Here is a 25,514-nt window from a genome sequence, read left to right as displayed (position 1 = left end):
GTACCCATCCTAATATGAGGATACATATTTAATCTAGCAAACTAACTAACTAATCATCACGCCGTTTCCCCGCAGGGGTAGGAAGAGAGGACGGACCGCCAAACAACTGTCTTGTCACATACTCCTTGCCTCATTCACATTCATATATCGTCTCATTCATACTCTTCTATTATTTTGACTCTTGACATGGCCCAATTTAAGTATCTGATTCACTTGATCGTGCCATGTCTTCCTCGGGCGTCCCCGACTTCTGTAACCATTCGCATTTGCATTATATATCCTCCTTACACTCCTTTCTTCGCTCATTTGCTCTATATGCCCAAAATATCTAAGCGTTCCTTTCTTAATCTTACTCATTACGCTTACCTCAGCCTTTCTTTCTTTGCGGATCTCCACTTTCCTCACACGATCATACATGGTTTTACCACGCATGCGCCTCAGGGATTTCATTTCAACAGCATTCAATCTACTTTCATCCTTTCTTTGCCACTTTAATGCCTCACTTCGATACCAGCACTCCACTGTGGACTGCTAACTTCGCTTCTTTGGACATTTTTTTGTTAGCGCCAACTGAGTTCAGTCCTCCAAGAGTTAATCCATTTAATTTAGTTAAATTTCCATTTAATTTCTCTGAATTAATCTATTTAATCTAGCTAGTATTCATCATAATATCGTATAGAAAAACTTTTGTTAAATACTTTTTTTAAATGATACTTTAGTATTTTGTATTTAAAAAAAAACATTATTTGGTAATGTGGGCCTCACTCGGTGCTTACACTGCTTTTCCGTGTTGAGGCCCCTATTCTGCTATTTTTCAAGATATATTATAATATCTATTATTATTTATATAAATGAGAGTATATGTGCCATGTGGTGGGCGAGCGCCCTTTCGGTGGACCCAGAGGGGGCGGGGTGGATTTAATCTTAATACAAATCTACAGTTTTATTTCCAGACGGATGGAATTCAGCACATTTTATCTTTAAAAAAAGAGGAAGGTTACAGTCTAAATGAAATTTTGAAAAACTTTTCGAAAAGCTTAGCCATCACCAGGGACTTCAGCTTGTATTATAAGAAATTCCAGTAAAAAATATTATGGCTTTAAAAATATATTCATTTAGTTCAACAAACGTTGATTCTAAATAAATGAGTTTTATCAAATATTATTATTTGGAAAATTTATAAATCGTCACTTAAAAGTGAATAAAACATCATAGCATTAAAACACCCTGTTCGGTTGGTACTACTAAATCTAGTGATGCTGATTTCGCAGGTTACGAATTACATTTCGTCCTGATGTTTTTAAAAGATTTCATTGTTGTTGTTTCACAGTTTGACGTAATTTAAATGTCATTTAGGCGCTAATTAAAAAAAATGATTCTTATATGCGGTCGTAGGTGTTTTATTTTATAAAGGAATTTTGAGGTTAGTTGAGCGGCGTCATAATAAGATAATATGTTAATGATATTATGATTGATAATTATAATATAATGATGGATACTTCACATTAAAATATATGTCTATGAACGGGTACCAAAAAATCAAGAAACTCTCATTAAAATTTAAAAAAAAGTGTAGTTGTAACACCAAGGTGTAACTTATTTTACAATTCAATAAACGTTAAATTAAACTTATACTTGCATTATTAAAAACTCTTGACTTAAGTGTAAAGGAATATTTTTCGAACTTGTTAGTTGGATTCGTCACACCATCTTTTTCGTGGTAATCCAGGTTTCGGAAGGCTGAAATTGTTTACTAGCAGCGGTCACAGATGGATGTTTACATTTGGTAGAATACGAAAATTGTAATGAAGAGATGCCGAATTTTATCTAATATTTTTCAATACTATATATCAATAAAATAAAAACCTCCACACAAAAAAAGCCTGTTGAAATAAAACCAGCCTTTTTTTACTGTTGACTTCACATAGACAAACTTCCTTTTTGGTCCATATTTGCGAGAGCCGAAAAAAATGTTTTAACTATTAAGACGATACAATATATACAGTATATATATTTAGATAAGAAATTCATTATTGATTTTAAAAAAATAATTAAAAGACTGGAGTTCTTTGTAATAATATAAAATGAAAATATTAAAATTTTTCCTGTTTCAATGATGGAGGAAATAGCTAGTGAATGATTGAATTCTTTACGGATGAGTGAGAATCCTGCGCATTTGTCTTCTCGACTACTGAGAATGTTTGTGTTTGTTAGTATCTTTGATGGTTCCTTAAAAGGGCAAGTCTAGTTTGTTCCACCCTTCCTTGCACAAACCTAAATATTATGAAGGTACCAATTAAGAGCTCGTTAATAACAGGGAAACTACAAAGTAAACATCAACTAATTTAATAATTATTGTTATAATCGTCTTATCCCGGCTTCGGGCGACTTCTCTCTCAAGTGATAACATCCATCCGTGCGGGTGTGTGTGCAAAATGAAAGCACCGGACCAGAATTTCACAACTGCTAAATAATGTATGCAAAGCAAAATTTAAGAGGTCCTTCACTAGTTTGAGTAGAATCTCTAACTCGGGAGAACCCGCAGCTAACAGGATGTCATTTACCCTCCACCCATTTGGGTTTACACGGCCCTCAGCGGAACTTTGGTCAAAAATATTATACATCACTTCGGATTCAACCATTTTGAACACGAGCTTATGTCATCCAACTCATATTATGTAATACGTATACATATTTTACAAGTTTCGGGTGTCAGTTGGCGTTTCTCAAAGTTCATCAACAAAGCTATCAAAAGTTTCAAGCAATTAATTATGTAGGTTTGAAAGAGATCTTTTCGTCGCCGTAGATGTCAAGAGAGTCAAGCCACAAATTTGGCGAAAATGAGTTAAGTATGCAGAAGTGTTTGAAAACCTTCAAAGTTGCCGTGGTCAAAAGATTTAAGCCATAAAACACTCCGTTATTGAGTATTTTGAAATTTGCCAATAGATCTAACACACATCGATGAAAACAATCAAAGCAGTCAAAAACTACAAGCCGCATAGACTTTTGACTTTCGAATAATTTTACACAAGTTAAAGCAGTCTATGACGACAAGCCACATAGATCTTTTGACTTCCCAATAATTTAATTTTATGCGTGGCTTGACGCCATTGGCAACACAAACTTCTCTCGAAAGCGTGCGCACCTCTACTCACATTCGACAATGATTTATAGTGTTGTCTTCCTCTAACTCAGCAAAATGCCTATCGTGTCGGTTTGTTCACGCTTGCACATACGTCTGCGCCCACGACAGTATCGCGAATCGCGAACTGTCAGTTCAGTGTTCAGTGCGTCGGTCAGTGTTATTTTAATACAACATCAGTTCGGTTCGTTCAGCGATTCTGTGCTTTATTTCGTTTTGTGCCTACAAACGTTTGTACTTTCAACTTTATTTAGTGAAACAGTGATAAGAAATGAATCATTCACGCGGAAAACAAATGGTTGCAGCAGCCAGAGCTGCTTTAAATCCACCGGTTCGACATAACATATTGGAATCTTCACGTGGCAAACAAATGATTGCATCAACTAAAGCTGCTAATCCACAGAACCTAATGAGTTCTTCACGTGCTAAACAAATGGATGCAGCAGTTTTAAATCCACAGGATCAACATAACCTCAAAGGTAAGAATCTAGTTAAAAATGTTGATTCCGATTGTTTGAAAACAATGCGACAATCTGACAGTTTTACTTGTTTTGTAGATTCTGAGGGGAATGCTGTACAAGCTGGACGTGCAGAACACGACCTGAACATGCAAAATCTGGACGTCTCTCGAAGCATGTATGTGGGAGGTTAGTATTTTTATTTGTTATCAATACAATATGCATACTAGTTATTATGTTGGCTGTGTAAAACCTGTGACTATCAGAGAAGCATTTGCTTGTAAAATTCAATGTTTATCTCGGTGTTTCAAAGAAGTAAACTACTTTGTTTTGTTTTACAGGCTCTCCTCTAAATGGTGTGCAAGCTGGATGTGCAGAACACAGCCAGAACGGTGGCATGCAAGTTCCGGATGAAATTGCTGTCCCAGCATTATACGCAGAGCTCCGAAGCTTCGCTTCAAGCACGCATGCGGGAGGTCAGTATTTTTATTTGTTATTAATACTAATGCATACTAGTTATTATGTTGGCTGTGTAAAACCTGTGACTATCAGAGAAGCATTTGCTTGTAAAATTCAATGTTTATCTCGGTGTTTCAAAGAAGTAAACTACTTTGTTTTGTTTTACAGGCTCTCCTCTAAATGGTGTGCAAGCTGGATGTGCAGAACACAGCCAGAACGGTGGCATGCAAGTTCCGGATGAGATTGCTGTCCCAGCATTATACGCAGAGCTCCGAAGCTTCGCTCCAAGCACGCATGTGGGAGGTCAGTATTTTTATTTGTTAACAATACTACTGCATACTAGTTGTTATGTTGGCTTGTAAAACCTGTGATTATCAGCGAATCATTTGCTTGTAAAATTCAATAATTATTTCAGTGTTTCAAAGAAATAAACCACTTTGTTCGGTTTTACAGACTTGAACGTGAACCTTTCCGAAAATGAAGACAATAACAGGCAAGAACATTCAAATCAACACCACGTTAATGCCTCAGGAACATCCATTTCTGAAATATTGGAAAGCAACCAACAGACAGATGATTTAAGTAGGAAACGCAAGAGAACCCCAAACCAATGGAAACGGAATTCCCAAAAGATATTGAGAATGGCAGGTAAAGAATACCAAAGCAGATCCGGAAAGACAGTTCAAGCAAGGACAATTAGAGATGTTAGCTGTAAATGCCATTATAATTGCGCATCCAAAATAGGAAAATCTCAACAGGAGCAAATGTTGGCTGACTATCTGAGTCTGGATTCCGACAGAGCGAGATGGGCCTTCATTGGTGGCAATGTAAATTGTATTCCAGTAAAACGACGATACCGTAGTGGAGACACCATCAAACGACAACATACATTCGAATATACGGTAATGTTAAATGGAGAGAGAGTCCAAGTGTGCAAAAAATTTTTTTTGGCCACCTTTGTCATCTCGGGAACAAAAGTTGAAAGTGCAATGAAAAAGTTGACTCCTTCAGGTGTCACTGAAATAGATCAGAGAGGTCGCAAGGAACCGCCAAACAAAAAATCCGAGGAAGTTAGGAATATAATCAGGGACCACATCAAGTCATTGCCCGTAGTTGCCTCGCATTACTGTCGGAGCAGCAGTAAAAGAAAATACTTGCCATCTGGTTTGAGCGAGACAAGAATTTACTTAGACTATGTTGAGTATTGTAAAGAACGTAACGTGGTACCAGAAAAGCTCGGCTTCTACAAACAAATATTTGTGACAGAATTCAATTATGGATTTCACACACCAAAAAAGGATCAGTGTGATTTTTGTACGCAGTACAAAAATAAGTCTGACGAAGAGAAGTCAAGAGACGAAGATCAATTTAATCTTCATTTAACAAGAAAAACAGAAGCAAGGGAACACAAACAAATTGACAAAGCCCAAGCTATGAATGATCCTAGCATCAGTTGCTTCACTATGGATCTGGAAAAAATATTATTGACTCCGAGCTTACAAGTGGGACAGTTATATTATACAAAAAAATTAAAAACGTATAACTTCACGGTGTATGAGCTGGCTTCCAGACAAGCAACGAATTACATGTGGCACGAAGGTGTGGGCACAAAGGGTGCTTCGGAGATCGCTACGTGTCTGTGGAACCTCTTGGTGTCATTAGGCCCCAAAAAAGTAGTGACGCTGTACTCGGACACGGCTTCTGGTCAAAATCGGAACTCAGTAGTATCCGCTATGTTCCTACGTGCAGTGGAACAGCTGCCGATTGACGTCATCAATCAAAAATTTATGGAATCAGGGCACTCAGAGATGGAGTGCGATTCTGTGCACTCCACAATAGAGGCCCGAGGAAGAAAAATAGACGTGTTCACACCAGATGGATGGTACGTTGTTGCCCGTACTGCAAAAACTTCTAAACCATACCACAAGGTTGTGGAAATGGATTATGCTGACTTCCTTAACTATAAAAAATACAGCAATAAAGTTATGACAAACAAAAATATATCAGAAAATGGAGACAAATTAAAGTGGCTCAAAGTAAAGTGGTTTCAATACCGAAAAGGTGAACCCACTACTGTTTTTTATAAGTATCAATTGAGCCGAAATGACTTTGATACCCTTAACATTCAGCGAAGACGGCTTCGAACGTTATCCTGTGCAAGCGTAGAAGTAGAAAGACTGTATTTTTCAAAGCCAAAAATAGGCCAAGACAAATTAAAGGACCTACTCAAATTGTGTGATAAAGGCAGCATTCCGTCCACCTATCATGATTTTTATAAAAATTTGCAGCCTGAGGACGGTCCATCTCGGGAGAATGATGGCTCGGAGAGTGACGGAGAAGATGGAATTTAAAAATTATTATAACATTTTTGTAATAAATATTTTCTTCAGAATCTAACTTTGTATTAATTTTTTTTATGTACCTCAGCCAACTTTATTTCAACAGGTATAAACATAGTAACCATACGATAGATTGCTTGACTATGGACCAAATTTTAAGGGATGATACAGTAGTACATTCACAGACTTAAAATGCAAAAAATGGAATGCTGATACCAATCTTAATGTGTATGGCAATGAGGCATAGAACTGGCAGAGGAAGTATACTATGAGCGTAGAATGATAGATTAGCCTGATTTATTTTGGGTTTTATGCCGTATTGCGCTACCTTCTTCTAATAATGGACACTAACGCTGTTCGACACATTGAAGAAGGTCGTAGCACAACACGGCATAATACCCCAAAAATCAATCGCTAATACTTTTGGTCGTGAAAATCTCAAATCTTGTCTGAATGAATTTTGGACAAATAAGATCTCTGAGGTGTATGTGTGGTAAAACCATGTTTTTATTGTGTGAAAAATGTGGTAATTTGCAAATAATGTAAGCGTGATGAGAAAAATTAAGAAAAGGATGGTTTGAGCGTGTGATCGGAATAACGAAGCATGTAGAGTGGATGAACAATGACATGTAGGAGGACTCCTGAGAAAAACTTGGCGCGATTAAGTGAACCAGATACTATTGTCGGGCCGTGCCATGAGTCAGAATAACTGAAGGGTTATGTATGAATGTGAATGAAGCAAGCAGTGCCAAGCTCTGTTTGGCGGTCCATCCTCTCTGCTCAACCCTTAGAGAAACAGCGCGGTGGTTAGATAGTTAATAGACTTTCCTTTAGAGTTTAGAGTATAGTCCAAAAAAAGTTAGTAATTTGTCCGCAAATTCTCAGTAGTCAACAGGCGTAAGAGGCTTAACTCTTTTGACTACCACACAAATGTACCATCTGTTTATTTCAATATTCAGTGGTCAAGAGATATAACCCAAATAACTTTTATAATACTGTTTTTTACATTTATTCAATCTAACTAATAAAAAGATAACATCACAAAATATCTATGTCTAAAATTACACTCTTCTATCTTTAAAAACAAAAAAGTTATGACAAAAAAATGTGATTTTTTTGTAGCCAAAAATCTTTGAGGGCCGTTTTCTCAGCTTTCTGGTTTTGTGGCTTGACTCTCTTGGCATCTACGGCGACGTTTTCTTGTCATCTAATAAGTCAACCACTTACGTTTTGTATTAGTTATGTGGGTTCAGGGTTGGCTTTAAAATTAAGAATAATAAATTTAAAAAACACCGTATTTCCCCCTCTGAATACGCACGTTGGTATTAGTGAGTACCCAAACGACACTTCTCTGGACATACATAATATATTCATTTATAATGTATGCCTGGCAAAATAATATTGCGCCATAAATTATTCCTGTTGCTTTTATTTAAATTTCAAATTGTTTATCTGTTTTTGAATATATTCCAAAATAAAATACTATTTTTGAAAGCAGTTGTAAGACTCTTTCAGTTTTTGATATCACAAAAATAAAAATTACTCAAACATAGCTAAAGTTCTTTTAATCGCTTTCCGATGTTTTTTTGTAAAATTGTACTTGTACCAAAACTAATACCTTTTTAATTGTAGAAATGTTTTCAAAGTTTATTGTATCTTCTTCTTTTTTACGTTTTTTATTAAAATAATTATTTAAAAATTTAGCAAACCTTGTCCACGTGAACTGTTTTTTTTTTCAAATTTGATTATCGAAACATGGGTAAGATTATAATGGTTATAATCTAGGCAGGTATGTGCCTATGTAAATTAACGCTCCGTTCGCTGAACCAAAAATATAGGTATTCGCAAATGTGACTTACGGAAGAGTGGGTTATGATGTTCGATGATATGGTTCTTTTGGTAGCGCTCGTATGGTAAAGGAATTCACAGGCACTCGTATAAGATTTAACTAATTATAACTCCGTCTAAAAATCGAATTGACAAATCGGTTGTTTTTTCGGTACGGTGTTTTTGTCAACTGTCATTAGATGACGTTTTCGCTACGTCGTCCTTTTTCTCCTCGTACAATTTGTAGTAAAACAGAAAGACAGAAGATAGTAGAACGATGATCATAATAAAAAAACGAGATAGAACAAGTTTTACAAGGACGTGTTATTTTGTGAAAGATTGCTTAAAAATATTTGAACCAAGTTTTCAAGCAATGAACACTCACGTTCTTTTTTAAATTTGGTATCCTGCTAGGTATTAAAGAAAAGGTCAAATTGTCATATGAGATCGAAATTTGATAAAAATTCGTAGTCACGAAAAATAAAAATCAAATAAGTACATTTATTTGAGACGATGTATGAATGTGAATAAAGTACGAAAAATGCCCTTAGAAGTGTAATGAAATTACATAATCCATATGAACAAATAACATATATGGTAGAAATAATTAGAGTAATCTCGACATCAAAGCGGTAAACCGATTTTTCCATTTTATTAATTCAAATTCGTCCCTTTTGCTATTAGTTTGAATAGTAATTCAACCAAACATTTGTGATTTCCGACTTGATTAATTTTCGATTCTGGAATTAAGTTAATGATCCAGATTGGAATTCTAGTGGCAACAGAATTCGAGTCCATTCGGGACGCCGGGTTCTATCAAATTAATGATCCACACACTTAATTCAGGTCGGCTGAGCCAGGACTCTTGACAAAGAGTAGTACGTAGTTGTATGAATATGATAATGAAGGGTAAACTAGCGTAGAACACTGCTTATAGAATTCTTCTCTGATTACCTTTGTTAACTTGAGGGAACTTGAGTAAAAACTTATTACGTCTTACAATGTACTATCCAGTTTCGCTCGTTCAACGCTATTTTGTTAATAAACTATGTGGAACAAACAACAAAATAATTGTTCTGATTTTCATTTTTTATACCTGGATGAAACAGATGTATGTATTTAACTCCCAAAATGAAATGAGAATTCGAGTTTGGGTCTAATAATATGCACACGTTACACTTTATCTAAAACACCCCAGTACAGGTTCTCTTAGTGAGGTGTTCATAAAACACTTCCACTAACCTATTTACAAAGATTTACTTGTTATTGTTACACTTTTTGTATAACTGGAACTTATTATCGATGTAAACTGTAATCATCCGTAAAATGTGTGTACGAGAATATAAATAAATGTGTATAGAACGGATGACATGTATTTAATTTGATTGAAAATTAAAGAGAAATTGTCTAACCAACTGTTATAATTAACTGAATTATGTTTTAAACTATTGCCGAATTAACAGATGTCAACTGACAGATGCTCGGACTGTATAGATATTGCATGATTATTGATGCAAAGTAAATTAAAATGAACCAGCTTTAATTGTTTAATCCCATGACAAGACTTTTATTAAACTAGTTAAAAATAACACCTGCGCGCTGCGCAATACAAAAACTAATTAATTATTTATCAAATTACATCGTACTTTTATAATATGCAAATAATTAGAGTAAAATATCTGAGTGCGGTGTCAATTTAATTGGAAATATTCAATTAATTGCTACATTATTTGTTGTTTTCGTGTTTAATTAGAAGATCTTTCAAATTATGTGTTTTATTTTTCAACATAACTTCGAAAGGCAAAATAGCTGTTGCGATTAATAATAACTTTGAAGAGCGGAACCTAATACTAACTTTGTTTTAATAATAGTACTTACATAATTCATTGGAAATAAATAATTGCTGTACACTGTATACTGTACAATTGTATATTCTGTGGTCATGAACGTATCATCATATAATTTTCAAAACAAGTCCAAGTATGTTTTTAGATTCTCACGGCCAAAAGCATTTTTGTTGTTTGTTTTTGGGGTGTTATGCCGTGTTGCGCTAACTCCTTCTTTAGCCGACGTTTCGGACAGCGTTGCAGTGTCCATCATCAGGGCAGATCCGGTAGATCCGAAGATGTGTACATGTGCACATCTTCGGATCTACCGGATCTGCCCTGATGATGGACACTGCAACGCTGTCCGAAACGTCGGCTAAAGAAGGAGTTAGCGCAACACGGCATAACACCCCAAAAACAAACAACAAAAAAAGTCCAAGTATGTAAAGAAGTACGGGTCTTCCCTTTGAAATCTATTTTTAGGCCTTTTTGGATGTAAGTATTTACAACTTTTAAATATTTGTTACTTCTTGCCATTTGTTTCAAAACTTACATATTAACATCATTCAATATTTTTTTATGCTTGTAGAATCTGCTTTGTGTATAACGTCCCTTGGCAATCGAAGATAATAATTGAAGTGACATTTTCACGTTCGTTCTGACAAAGGTTTAGTTTAGCCTAAGGGTTGGCGTAAATAATTCTCAAAATCAGGGTGTTTACCCCAATGAAATCGATACTTTATTTACAATATCGGATCGATATTAAAGAAAAAAATAAAAAAGACTTAATAAAGATGTACTTTAATGGGGTCTTTATTAACAACTTGTTATGTGAACACATTTTGTTTCTCATTACATTCCCTATGTAGCGTCATTGGCCCGAATGGATTTCTTTCAATCCTAAGAGCTTCGTTAGTTCGACTCCGTTCTTTGGTAAGCCAGTAAATTTGCAAAATGGACTATGTTATTAAGAACATTTCTTAATAAATCGCTGAGCGAACCCTCAATTATCGCTAATGGATCATAGATTACGAATTTAGTCAATTTCGTATTGACATAGGGCTTTAATCGTTCGTGCTAGACTTCCTGGTAAGGTAATATTTACCGTAATCGAATCTTTTCTTAAATACTGCTTTACAATCCACAACCAGGTAGATTTGCATCAAATATATTACTGCAGCACCATACAAAAATTCATTCACCTACCCTTAATTGATTAGCTGGGATTTAACTTCAACCCTCTTAAAGAAGCAACGATGAAGCAGGGTTACGCAGGAAATAACACTTGTGGAAGTAATTTACTAATCTTAATTAATATTTAAATAATTATAATTAATTATAATTAATTATAATTAATTATAATTAATTATAATTAATTATAATTATAATTAATTATAATTTAAATAATATTTAAATACGTTTTACTAGTTTACGAAAAACGTATATTTGATATGGTTCCATGATAACTCAACACAGTGACAATTCAACACACATTTAAAAAGTGATATATAGTCATTAAAAACGATGAAAAATCACTTTCTCGTCAAGTAAATATGAGTGTCAACATATAAATATATATATATTTTATTTACTTATTTTTTCAAAAGAAGAAAACACAGTATGGCTTGACATTTAAATAAAGTTCATACTTTTAACCGTTATACAGGAATTACATTACTACACAAAATGGAATTGGTTTAAAACTCAACAAGTTAGAAGCTTTTGAAATAAAAAAAACGGTAAATTCAAAGGTCGAAATCATTCACAACCATTTAAATTTAACCGTCAGCCCAATTCTAAGAATGTTCCCCATTACATAACTTATCCCACACTCCACCCCCCCCCAACTCTCTCCCACAACTGACGCACTGTTCAACTCTAGTATACTGTCCCTTTCTTTCTTTATATGTGTATATATATATATTATAAAGAATATATATATATATATATATATTGTCCTCTTCCCGTAGTATGTTGATCCAGTAAGAAGTTGTTAGACTAAGTTGATCCACCTTTAACACCAAATAACTTGGCTATTATGGAATACATCTGTATGAACTGACAACAGTGGTACAATAATTATCAATGTTGCCAGTTTGCCAGAAAAACCATTTGATATACTGTTAATAAAATTTTCAAATTTTGTATGGAAATCGGATGCATAATTTATGTTGATCTACCCAAATTGGCATACTTATGTTGATCTCATATATATTGATCTATTCCCGTAGTATGTTGATTCAGGTAAGAAGTTATTAGACAAAGTTGATCTGTGTCCCTATATATGGTTTTACTAAATGAACCAATCAAGGGGCAATCGGTGGACTGTTCATCACAAGGTTTTATGTGATTCCGTAATCTTTTGTGATATTGAACCCAAAGTATTAGTCTCTAGGGTCGAATATCGCATGAAATGACTGTGAGATGGTACCGTTTCAAATCAAAATGACGTGTGTTGCTTGAATTGTTTATAAGAAATGTATGCGTATTTAGATTGAAACGAAAATTTCGCAAAAACAAATCCATAAAAAAATCATAACTTAGCAGGGGTACACGGGTTCATAGGGTGAGGTTTGTCTAAGTCCTGGCGGCGGATGCGTTTGCCCATCTACTGCGTGGCGGGCCGGATCGAAAAAGAAACTGGTTGAGGGATACCTTTCGACCATAAAAATCCAAAATGGCGGCAAAAGGAATAATGTTACGTAGGAAACTTTGAACCTGTATCTTTTACCATCTCTCCTGATTACGCTTCGTGACTTAGTAGGGGAGGCCGGGTTCTTGATTATAATGGGTAATTAATGGATGATTGGACGCGGTTGGAGCTAACTAAAAACTGTCCAAAGAAGAGAAGCTAGCAGTCCACAATGGAGTGCTGGTACCTACCCTAATATATGGAAATGAGCATGGAATTGGCAGAAGAAGGCTGAAAGTAGACAGAATACTGTAGAAATGAGATCCCTGAGGCATATGTGCGGTAAAATCATGTATGACGAAATGTGCGTATGCTGTGTCTATTCTACAGGTATTTTATTAGAGCCTGTTAAAAGGAGAAGCAGCATTGATCCCCGGTGCACCGTGCACGTGCTTTATACCCGACGGACACGAGCGGAACACAGGTTCACAGTAAAGTTGATGTTATCTATGTATGAACGGGTCGTTTCTCCGACTCGTTTTACCGTAAGTCGGCTCGCATGTGGAACGAGCTATCAGTATCTGTTTTTCCTCCTCCATATAATTCGCGCCTCTTTAAGACCAGCATTAATAAATTCATTCCTACAGCCCCTACCTTAACCCGCCTCATAACGCTGCCCAACAATGATCATTTTGTATGTCTTTATATTCAAATTCGCAAATATGATTTTTTATGTGACACCTATCACAAGAGCGCCCCTGTCTTTACACTCTAAATACAGAGAAACTATGTCGCCACCCAGTTGGGCAGCGTTATAAGGCGGGTTAAGGTAGGGGCTGTAGGGATGAATTTATTAATGCAGATCTGAAAGAGGCGCGAATTATATGGAGGAGTAAAAACAGATGCTGATAGCTCGTTCCACATGCGAGCCGACTTACGGTAAAACGAGTCGGAGAAACGACCCGTTCATATATAGATAACATCAACTTTACTGTGAACCTGTGTTCCGCTCGTGTCCGCCAAGTATCAAACAGGTGCACGGTATTATATGGAGGAAAAAACACACACACGAGCGGACTTACGCAAAAACGATTTGTAAAAACGACCCGTTCTCATAAAGACAACATCAACTTTATTGTGAACGTGCGTTCCGCTCGTGACCGCCGAGTATCACGCACGTGCACCGGGGATCAATGCTGCTAGCTCCTTTTAACAGGCTCTAATAAAATACCTGTAGAATAGATTTCGTCATACATGATTTTACCGCACATATGCCTCAGGGATCTCATTTCTACAGTATTCAGTGTACTTTCAGCCTTCTTCTGCCAGTTCCATGCCTCACTTCCATATATTAGGGTAGGTACCAGCACTCCATCGTGGAGTTTCGCTTCTTTGGACAGTTTTTTGCTATCTCCAACCGCGTTCAATCATCCATTGATTACCCATTTTAAATAATTACCCATTATAATCAAGAACCCGGCCACCCCTACTAAGTCACGAAGCGTAATCAGGAGAGGTGGCAAGAAGTTCAAAATATACCATATAACATTATTCCTTTTGCCGCCATTTTAGATTTTTATGGCCAAAAGGTATCCCTCAACCAGTCTCTTTCGATCCGGCAAGTCCACAATGGAGTGCTGGTACCTACCCTAATATATGGAAATGAGCATGAAACTGGCAGAAGAAGGCTGAAAGTAGACTGAATACTGTAGAAATGAGATCCCTGAGGCATATGTGCGGTAAAATCATGTATGACGAAATGTGCGTATGCTGTGTCTATTCTAGGGGTATTTTATTAGAGCCTGTTTATATATGAACGGGTCGTTTCTCCAACTCGTTTTATCGTAAGTCGGCTCGCATGTGGAACGAGCTATCGGCATCTGTTTTTCCTCCTCCATATAATCCGGGCCTCTAAGAGACCCGCATTAATAAATTCATTCCTACAGACCCTACCTTAACCCGCCCCATAACGCTGCCCAACTAGGTGGCGACATAGTTTCTCTGTATTTAACGTGTAAAGACAGGGGCGCTCTAGTGAGATGTGTCACATAAAAAAGTCATACCTCCGAATTTGAATATGGAGACATACAAAATGATCTATATTATAAGTTATAACCAATGAATTCACCCAATTTTTATCGATTATCACTTTTTATTAGGATTTAAAAAAAATCGTAAACTTTATAATCACATAACTCTTGAAAAGAAAGTCCCAATGATTGGCATAAATCATTCAAATCGAATAAACATTATTTTTTAAATATTAATATTCTGTATAAATTATTGTCACATCTTACCGGAAATCGTTATATTTTAAAGTTCTCTAAATAAAATTAAATCTTCTTATTTAAAAGAATTATCTCACATTTAATATTATTTAAACAATATGACCGGAAGTCGGCATCTTTCAGTGAAAAAACACCACAAGGTGGTTACAAATGCAATTATATTTAATAAATTTTTTCGATTATATTTTATGTGAAGAATTTTTCACAGAGGCCCAATGAATATTATACAATGAAATCACTTGCTTCATCGGTAGAGGAGACCAAAGCCAATTGAACCAATTTGACTTTAACATTTTCTACGTCTTGCATATAAAGTTTACGATAAAAATACTTATAATCAACGTCAGACAATTTAACTGCCCACCAAATTCGTATACGATTTTTTTTCAATCTCATATAAATTAAGCTATATACTCATAAACCAATTGAGTGAAATGCTGCAATGACCCCGACCCCGGGGTCATTGCAGCATTAACGGAATGTTGATTGAAATGTAGAATTTAGGCACATAGTTGTCCAATTTCAATAACTTCGATGACGAAAAGTAGTTTTTATAATTAGTTTAAACTTACTCTTCAAAATTTCAATTATTTTTAACGTAATACACTATATATCCTCAAGAAAATCTGTTTAATCACGAACCGTAACTACTTGATGTAATAAAAAAAGAAAAACAAATATATTTTAATATCATAGTTTGCTTTAATCTCGATAAAAACAGAAGAAGAAAAAGTTTTTTTTATGAATGAGATAAAACTTTACCCCAAACAACGTGTAAATATATTAATTAAAATCAAAATATAAACTTCACATTAGGAAAGAGGACAACGAACAAATAAGTACATTGACTAAGTGTTACGGACGGACATGCACTTGAGCAAGACTTGGGAGCTGTACTCACAGAAACTTAAAAAAAACTTGGGTTTATTTGTAGTACGGGGTCAATTATTATTATTATTATTATTATGTAATGAGCAGGCAGCATTCTGCTGATGCGCTCATATCTGATTTCACAACAAGTTTGACAGTAATTGAGTTGTACTGGTATAATTATCCCCCGAAAACATTAAAACGGAAACAATATAAACTACTTTTTTAAAAGAAAGACATACATTCCCGGGTTTTGAATAACCTGGCAATATTTGAAAATCTCCTACTACCACCACAGTCAGCTGAAAATGTTGCTTGTGTTGTGATGGAGGACTTAGCCAGCCCAGGAATTGAACACACTACGCCGCGCCTGGGTGGGACCCAAACGCGATGTCAACTCGGCCACCGACCGGTCTAAAATATGACAGAGATCGCTCCAGTGGATAAGTAATAAAACGTAGTTTATAGGCAGTTTATAAAAAAAAAATTGTCTAAAGAAACAGATACATTTTTAAAACAGTAATAAATAAAGTACATTCTGGAATCGTCAATAAGTCGTTTTGAAATATTTAGCCGTGTTAAGTAATCAATAGTAAACGGAAACGCGGTGGCAAAACGTGGAATTCCATAGCCGTTTTTAATTTATTAAAGATATTTATAAAATCAAAGACAAAACAATTAAATGTATTCTAATCAGGGTGTTGTTATAACAAAAGAACGCCGGCCGGGATATATCCGCGGGCGGCCACGCAGCTGCATTATCTTAACAACGAAGTTTAGGTCTGGTAAGTTTTTAGATTCTCACGGCCAAAAGCATTTTTGTTGTTTGTTTTTGGGGTGTTATGCCGTGTTGCGCTAACTCCTTCTTTAGCCGACGTTTCGGACAGCGTTGCAGTGTCCATCATCAGGGCAGATCCGGTAGATCCGAAGATGTGTGGATCTTAAAAAAAATTTTTTGAATACCACACCAGAGTCCCAACTGCTCCCGTCTGGAGCCAGTGAGACTATGGCATCCCCAATTGGGGTTGTTGTGAGACTGAAGGTATTGTGGACCTCGAAGGAGATGACGTAGAGGAAGGTGGGAAAGTACCTGGCTATTCAGATCTGGTTACCAAACACTAATTGTAAAATAGTACAAATTAATTTTAGTAAAATTTATTTGAGCCCGCGACCTTCGGATTGCTAGTCGATAGCCTTACCCCTCGATAACGGAGGCCGTCATTTAGGTACGTTTCAAATTATGTTTTACATTTGAAAGTAGAAGTTTATCACAATTTGGGAGGAGGGTATGTGTACCGCCGCCCCGGGAACCATTTATTTGATAACCCACACTTCTGCCATAGGTCTCCCCAAGTTGTTTGATATGTTTGGTGACTTATCAGGTGTGCCCGAGTTTATGGGGTGAGGTATGTGAGGGGCTTGGCGGCGGATGCGCCTGCCTAATAACTGCGTGGTGGGCCGGATCGATTAGTCCTCTTTCAACGCATCGCCTTGCAACGCAGTAGGAGACTTAGATTCTTATGTATATCACTCGAACACACTGAACCCCAGATTACTACCCACCCATCAAACCTATTTACTTCCCAGAACTCACTCTCCTTCCTTTCCTTCAAAATTCCCCCAGCACAGCATTCACAAAGATGACATAGGCCCTGAGGGTTACGATTTTCCTCAGGGCCTCCTGTGTGGATATGATGTAAAAAATATAAGAAATAAACAAAAATCTTGCTAAACGTTGGCGGTGACCTATGGTAGGGGTGTTGGTTATCTAATAAATGGTTCCCGGGGCGGCGGTACACATAATTGTAATAGTTCTCGAGGGCTCTGATGTACAAACATTATGGCTCATGTTGATTGACGAACATATACTAAAATATCGTTGGTTGGAATCGTAGCTTGAAATGACTTTAGCCATGTTTAGTAATAAACAAATTAGAATAAATTTTTTAGCAATCATAATTTAAAATTTGAAAAATTTAATTCTCACCAATCTAATCGCCGCAATTTTAATAGGCACATATTATGGATATTACGCTTTGTTTCAACTTAATCATTACAAGAAACTTACGTCGGGAGAGATGGTAAAAGATACATTAAAATAAAATTTTATTCAATCAATGTTCAAAATTTCTCTTATAAAATGACTTAGACAAATCTCACCCCATGAACCCGGGCGCCCCTGCTAAGTCACGAAACGTAGTAAATGATGCATTAAAGTTACATTTTTGTTTAATAAAGTTCAAAAGATTTTGTTGATCTCATATATATTGATCTATTCCCGTAGTATGTTGATCCAGGTAAGAAGTTATTAGACAAAGTTGATCTGTGTCCCTATATATGGTTTTACTAAATGAACCAATCAAGGGGGCAATCGGTGGACTGTTCATCACAAGGTTTTATGTGATTCCGTAATCTTTTGTGATATTGAACTCAAAGTATTAGTCTCTAGAGTCGAATATCGCATGAAATGACTGTGAGATGGTACCGTTTCAAATCAAAATGACGTGTGTTGCTTGAATTGTTTATAAGAAATGTATGCGTATTTAGATTGAAACGAAAATTTCGCAAAAACAAATCCATAAAAAAATTATAACTTAGCAGGGGTACACGGGTTCATAGGGTGAGGTTTGTCTAAGTCCTGGCGGCGGATGCGTTTGCCCATCTACTGCGTGGCGGGCCGGATCGAAAGAAACTGGTTGAGGGATACCTTTCGACCATAAAAATCCAAAATGGCGGCAAAAGGAATAATGTTATGTAGGAAATTTTGAACCTGTATCTTTTAACATCTCTCCTGATTACGCTTCGTGACTTAGTAGGGGAGGCCGGGTTCTTGATTATAATGGGTAATTAATGGATGATTGGACGCGGTTGGAGCTAACTAAAAACTGTCCAAAGAAGCGAAGCTAGCAGTCCACAATGTAGTGCTGGTACCTACCCTAATATATGGAAATGAGGCATGGAATTGGCAGAAGAAGGCTGAAAGTAGACAGAATACTGTAGAAATGAAATCCCTGAGGCATATGTGCAGTAAAATCATGTATGACGAAATGTGCGTATGCTGTGTCTATTCTACAGGTATTTTATAAGAGCCTGTTAAAAGAAGCTAGCAGCATTGATCCCCGGTGCACCGTGCACGTGCGTGATACTCGACGGACACGAGCGGAACACAGGTTCACAGTAAAGTTGATGTTATCTATGTATGAACGGGTCGTTTCTCCGACTCGTTTTACCGTAAGTCGGCTCGCATGTGGAACGAGCTATCAGTATCTGTTTTTCCTCCTCCATATAATTCGCGCCTCTTTAAGACCAGCATTAATAAATTCATTCCTACAGCCCCTACCTTAACCCGCCTCATAACGCTGCCCAACCGGTTGGCGACATAGTTTCTATGTATTTAACGTGTAAAGACAGGGGCGTTCTAGTGAGAGGTATCACATAAAAAAATCATACAGCCGAATTTGAATATGAAGACTTACAAAAACTTCCGTCTGGAGCCAGTGAGACTATGGCATCCTCAAAGGAGACCTCAAAGGAGATGGCGAGGAGAAAGGTGGGAGAGTACCTGGCTATTCAGATAAAACCAAACACTAATTGTAAAATAGTGCAAATTAATTTTAATAAAATTTATTTGAACCCGCGACCTTCGGATTGCTAGTCGAGAGCCACCTCAAGTAGTTTGATATGTTTGGTGACTTAGCAGGAGTGCCCGGGTTTATGGGGTGATGTTTGTTCGGTTCTTGGCGGCGGATGCGCTTGCCTACCAAATGCGTGGTGGGCCGGATCGATTAATCCTCTTTCAACGCATCGCCTTGCAACGCAGTAGGAGAGTTGGATTCTTATGTTTATCACTCGAACACACTGACCCCCAGATTACTACCCACCAATCCATACCTATTTCCTTCCCAGAACTCACTGTCCTTCCTTTCTTTCAAAATACCCCCAACACAGCATTCACAAAGATGACTTAGGCCTTGAGGGTTACGATTTTCCTTAGGGCCTCCTGTGTGGAGACGATGTAAAAAAATACAAAAAATAAACAACTATCTCGCTAAATCGTTGGCGGTGAGTAATGGTAGGGGTATTGGTTATCTAATAAATGGCTCCCGGGGCGGCGGTACACATAATTGTAATAATTCTCGAGGGTTCTGATGTACCTACAGACATTATGGCTCCTGTTGATTGACGAACATATACTAAAACATCGTTGGTTGGAATCGGTGCTTGAAATGACTTTAGCCATGTTTAGTAAAAAACAAATTGGAATAAATTTTTCAGCAATTTCAATTTTAAATTTGAAAAATTAAATTCTCACCAATCTAATCACCGCAATTTTAATAGGCACATATTATGGATATTACGCTTTGTTTCAACTTAATCATTACAAGAAACTTACGTCGGGAGAGATGGTAAAAGATACATTAAAATAAAATTTTATTCAATCAATGTTCAAAATCTCTCTTATAAAATGACTAAGACAAATCTCACCCCATGAACCCGGGCACCCCTGCTAAGTCACGAAACGTAGTAAATGATGCATTAAAGTTACATTTTGTTTAATCAAGTTCAAAAGATTTTTTAAGCATGGATTTGACGTTTGCGAAAGTTCCATTTCCATATAAATACGCGTGAGGCAGTCTATCCTCTTTAAGTACAAAGTCATTTTCATAGAATATGGATGTTCTAACAGAATCTAAAAAGTACCACGACGCGCGCGGAATCGGCGGTTTTCAATTTACAACGCATGCAAGCCGTCAAGTTTGACAGAAATATATAGATCAACAAAATAAATCGTGTAAAATGTATATGCGACCGAAAAATGGGCGTGGCTTACAGCAAAATCTCGATGACACAAGTTGATCTGTACGGATTTACATATGTATGCCAGCTTGGGTAGTGGATCAACATATCCGGGGTGGATCAACAAATGCAAACGGATCAACATATACCTGGCGTACCGTCGCGCGAGATCAACATAGTACGAGAGGGGATAAATATATATATATATATATATATATATATATATATATATATAAATATATATATATATGTGTACTTCTGTATTGGATAGCATTATTTTTTAACAATCCTGATGATGGTACGGAGGTATCAAAACCGGTAGACAATAAAATATATCAATAAAGTGACTTAAAACCAAGTATTTTGGTTTCATTTAATATTTATTGTACATAGGTAACTCTTAATGCCTAGCATTTTATTATATGATGTAATTAATCATGTATTCGCAGGTGCATATGAATACACGCGGATTTGTTGGCGCAAAAACAAAGCAGACATTCTTTAAAAACAATTACTTTTGTTACGGAATAAAAAAAAACATAAAGAATGACCGACCATTAGCACGTTTTTTTAAACATATTTCCGTGTAGCCCACGGGAGAATAAATAAACGTACCAAAAAGTTATCTTATTTTCCAACCCTTTAGCAATGAAACATGAAGGGGGATTGTCTGGTGTGTGGATTTTAAATACTTTGTTGATTCTAAATGGTCTAACGTGGAATAAGTGTGCTGAATTTAAAATGTAAATTAATTATCCCTTTCTGTACCTTCGTTTAACAAGCGTTCATGAATTCTCTGGCGTGATGTACAGATTTCAACGATAATATATATATTCCTGGTGAGTTACTGTTTTGAGTGATTAGACATACGAGTTCAAACAATTTGCTAAGTTAAAAATAAGTCAATTGATTTATTTGAATAATTTATTTCTGCTAAGGGAGTGCTGTTTTTACAATCTTTACGTATTCTGGACGAAGTAGAAGTTTTAGTTGATATTTTTAATTCATAAACTTTCTTTATGGAAAAATTTATTATTTTGGTTGACTTGAACTTTATGTAAATTTTCAAGGACGTAAAGTAGGAACCATGACAAGTGAAAAGAAGAGAGAATTTTTTTAGTACGAAAACAGTGTTTGGGAAATAATAATTTGCATAAATCAGATCTGCGAACGTGATAGATGACAAAGTTTCTCTTTTTATTGTTGAATATTCCGTTTTTTTACATGTGTAATTTAAATATGTATTTATAAGCCATATGTTTTAGAAGACGTTTTTTTTCTGAATTTATCCTTGAATATTTTGCATCAATACCTAACAATATTCCAAAGAATCTGCCTTGAGAAAATTCTGATAAAATATTGATGATTATTGTAAGGCAGAAAAAGATCAAAAATGATCTGAATTCTAAAGAAAATTTAAGGCACGTCACTGATTTCCACAAACAATCCTTGTTCACCTTTAAAGAATAATACATGTTATGATTTATATTGGTTGGATAATCTTATCATTCTTCATGGAAAAATAAAATTTGAAAATGTGTCTATTTTTCGCAACATAAAATCTAATAAAATTATTTTAATGTATACGTAGGAGGAGTTTTGTTTACCGCGGATTGACATCTACATGATTTGAAATGCAACACAAAAATGCCACTTGTTTCGATGCTTCAAACAATCATTCTTTATCAAAAGCAATAATGGTCTTCTCAGTGTTTTTCGTTGTTTTAATTGCGTAAGGCCGGCGCCGTTTGCCTCGCCGGATGACATTTATCATACGCCATAAAATGCGGACCAAATGTTGTTCGCATAAAAAGACAAGGGATAAATATTTAAGTTTAACGATAAGCGGCCGGTCGCAGGAGGGAAGGGGGGGACTCGTTATATGGCGACAAATTGCCTGTGAAAATCTTAAGACATTCAAGGAGGTTAAATTGCCTATTTGTCACCCGTTCCATTGCCAAAAAACACATAAAGTAAACGGAACCTCGGTTACTAAGATTGCAGCCGAAACTCGCTCCCATTTAATGAGCTGCCAATTTTTTGATTCGTGCATTCACTGGTTCATGCAAAAATTCATTCACCTACCCTCAATTGATTAGTCGGGATTTAAATTCAACCCTCTTAAAGAAGCAACGATGAAGCAGGGTTACGCAGGAAATAACACTTGCATACATTTTATCTGCCCCTGTGGAAGTAATTTACTAATCTTAATTAGTTAATAGATAGTAAATAAATAAAAAAAATACTAAAAATATTTTAAAAATAATACGTTTTACAAGTTTACGAAAAACGTATATTTGATATGGTTCCATGATAATTCAACACAGTGACAATTCAACACACCTTTAAAAAGTGATATAAAGTCATTAGAAACGATGAAAAAAAATTTAAACCTAATCTAACCTAACCTTATCTAACCTAACCTAATCTAACCTAACCTACTTAACCCAGTTAATAAAGTTTTTGTTTCATCACTTTCCGTGACATTATATAACTTTTTTTAAATGTGATGAATTATCATTTTGATTATTTATCCGGTCACCATTTGATATGGTTGGATATTAGCTTCGAAGCCTGTGACTGTAGTAAGCAATATAAAAAAAAAACTCAAGGTCCAATTAGTAGATGATCCAAATCAGTGATTCCCAACCTAAGCAATATCGCCCAACAGGGGGCGATTCAAGTCTCTTGGGGGCGATCAAGACTTAAAATTGCTTTGAGTTTAATTTTATTTCGGCAGATTAGAATAATTCTTGCACTTATTTCATTTACACTGTAGAAAATAAAGTGATTTTTTTTTTGACAGATGTCATCAAAAAAAGCTCTGCTCTATTCACGTTTGATGGAATTAAAAGAAAAAAATGAATAAAATTATAAAAGATTTCGTGACAATTTTTCTTCCTATTGTGAATTTATGAAGATTAGAATCAAAATAGTTTATTGGTTTGTTATCACCCCTAAAAAAATATAATTTAAAAGTAGACGATAGGCCCAAAAGGTTGGGAATCTCTGGTCTAAGGCGACGGATTCGCGCGGATCCGCTAGATAAGTCCTACATCTTTGCTAAAGCAGTATTTTCCGCTTAAGACAATTTTAATTATTATCAGTTGATTCGTAACCAAGGAATGTTTTTCCTTAAAAAAATCTTTATTATCATTCGAAAACTCGGAATGCGACAGCTTTTCTGTGACGTAAATTATCTCCTTTATTATATGGTTTTCGAAATAAAATCACTTATCCAAAAAAAAAAAATGTTGAAGAGCGTGTTTAGTTCCTGATAATAACACCGTGAAGCAGTGTTTATTTGACAGTAATGCGCAAAGTACGAACGAATTATTGGTTCTATGTCATTTTTCTTTACCTTTTTGTGTCTCGGTGTAATATTTTCAGCTTACGGAGCGGACCTACTAAAATTGAACCGAAATATATTATTTTCTTCATCGGAGGGGTGTTTTTATTATCTTCATCCCGTATTTCCGTAACATGGGAACATAATAAAAAGTTGCTATCTTATTACCCTACCAGTTACAGTAACTAAAGCCATATTCCTCAAGGCTTATTCTATTTATTGAATAAAACATACCCACACTTCTAGTGCCTACTGACAAATTAAGATAAGATATGGTTTTAAAAGGGCAATGCCTACTACATTTTTACGACGTATAGTTACCCCATTACATTATTTTTTGTATGCTCCGTGCATTCAAAATAATCGATTGTACGAACTGATCTGCTCTTCTATTTAAAACACATCATCCAAAGTTAATAAGGATGTTAATGTTTTCTCTTCGTAGGAAGCAATCACTTTGTGATTTAACATTGCATATTATGAAATAAAAAGATCGTTTAAAAAAAGGATACTATTCAAATTTTGTTTATACTTACCTACGAAAATAAAAAACTTCAATAGTAGAATTTTAACAGGAAACGACAACTTCCAGTAAATATCTATTGAACAACAATTCTAAGATAGATATCATTTATTTCGGGACGTGAAGAGATTGGTGTAATACCCATATATCCCATAATATATATATATACAATATATAGAAAGCCGTTTAGCTAAAAAAGTTAGTTGTATTCTTCAAACCGATTGCTATATTTCAACAATTTGAGACGAGTCAAATTTACGGAAGAGTGAAGCTCTGACATCGTGAAATGTGCACAGTTTTTTTTATCTATTCTATTGTCAAAAGAAGAACTCAATATTATTATTTATTCAATTCAATTCAATTTGTTTATTTCTTTAAAAACATTACAAAATTACATTTTATTTCGTTTTAGTAAGCGGTGTATAAACTATACCAGCATCAATAGAGCTTGCCTTTTAAAGGCAGCTTCACCTTCAGCTAAATATGTCGATATCCGAATTAATTCTGTTCAACAGCAAGACTGCTCTCCCCACCGGCATGACCTGCAGGCAAGTTGGTCCTGCAGGCCGGGAGATAAAACAGTGTATGCTGTCGGTGACGGAGATAACCATCAGGAACATAGAGACTAATACTCTCCACGATAGTCGGATTTTCAAACCATCCACGAATCAGTTTGAAGAAGTGTGATACAATATGCACATCTCTTCTGACCCGTAGATGGTTCATACCGAGCACGCCCAAGAGAAAGTCAGTAAGATAGAGCCACGGGTAGTAGCCATACTCCCTCAGGTAGAGGAATCTCAGAAATTGTTATTTAGAAATTGTTATTTATGTCCACAGTGATATATTTTGGAGTTTTGATATATTATTTAAGCTTCCAGAAATATAAGGCAAGCTGAAATATTTATTTTGTTGAGCAAGAAATAGTGTCAAAACTTTGGCTAAAATAAAACAATTTTGTCTTCATTTAATAAATCAGATGAGACGTGAATTCGGAGTGTTTC

General features: G+C 35.7%; 2 protein-coding genes across 3 annotated transcripts in view; one reads left to right on the top strand and one right to left on the bottom strand.

The window, feature by feature from the left end:
- Positions 1-25,514, bottom strand: part of LOC149412410 (glutamate receptor 1-like) — a 342,856-nt gene that overhangs the window by 232,190 nt on the left and 85,152 nt on the right. The gene's annotated exons all lie outside the window — the stretch shown is intronic.
- On the top strand, positions 2,801-6,456 carry LOC149412411 (uncharacterized). Of its 2 annotated transcripts, XM_089645874.1 has the most exons (5): positions 2,801-3,621; positions 3,700-3,789; positions 3,942-4,076; positions 4,228-4,362; positions 4,513-6,456. In XM_089645874.1, the coding sequence occupies exons 1-5, from the start codon at positions 3,414-3,416 to the stop codon at positions 6,408-6,410; spliced, it is 2,466 nt and encodes an 821-aa protein (XP_089502000.1). In that variant the 5' UTR covers positions 2,801-3,413; the 3' UTR covers positions 6,411-6,456. The 2 variants fall into 2 exon arrangements, with proteins under 2 accessions (XP_089502000.1, XP_089501999.1); XM_089645873.1 differs by having other exon boundaries at positions 2,801-3,789.

Source organism: Hesperophylax consimilis, chromosome 23 (genome assembly GCF_061612785.1).
Source record: "Hesperophylax consimilis isolate HC1 chromosome 23, BYU_Hcon_1.0, whole genome shotgun sequence".
Classification (NCBI taxonomy): Eukaryota; Metazoa; Arthropoda; class Insecta; order Trichoptera; family Limnephilidae; genus Hesperophylax; species Hesperophylax consimilis.
This window is presented reverse-complemented; position numbering and strand designations above follow the sequence as displayed.

Excerpts from the sequence above, each read along its gene's own strand:
- LOC149412411 (XM_089645873.1), top strand. The coding sequence starts at position 3,414 with ATGAATCATTCACGCGGAAAACAAATGGTTGCAGCAGCCAGAGCTGCT. Across the intron at positions 3,790-3,941 it reads TCGAAGCATGTATGTGGGAG|GCTCTCCTCTAAATGGTGTG; the intron begins GTTAGTATTTTT and ends TTTGTTTTACAG. Across the intron at positions 4,077-4,227 it reads TTCAAGCACGCATGCGGGAG|GCTCTCCTCTAAATGGTGTG; the intron begins GTCAGTATTTTT and ends TTTGTTTTACAG.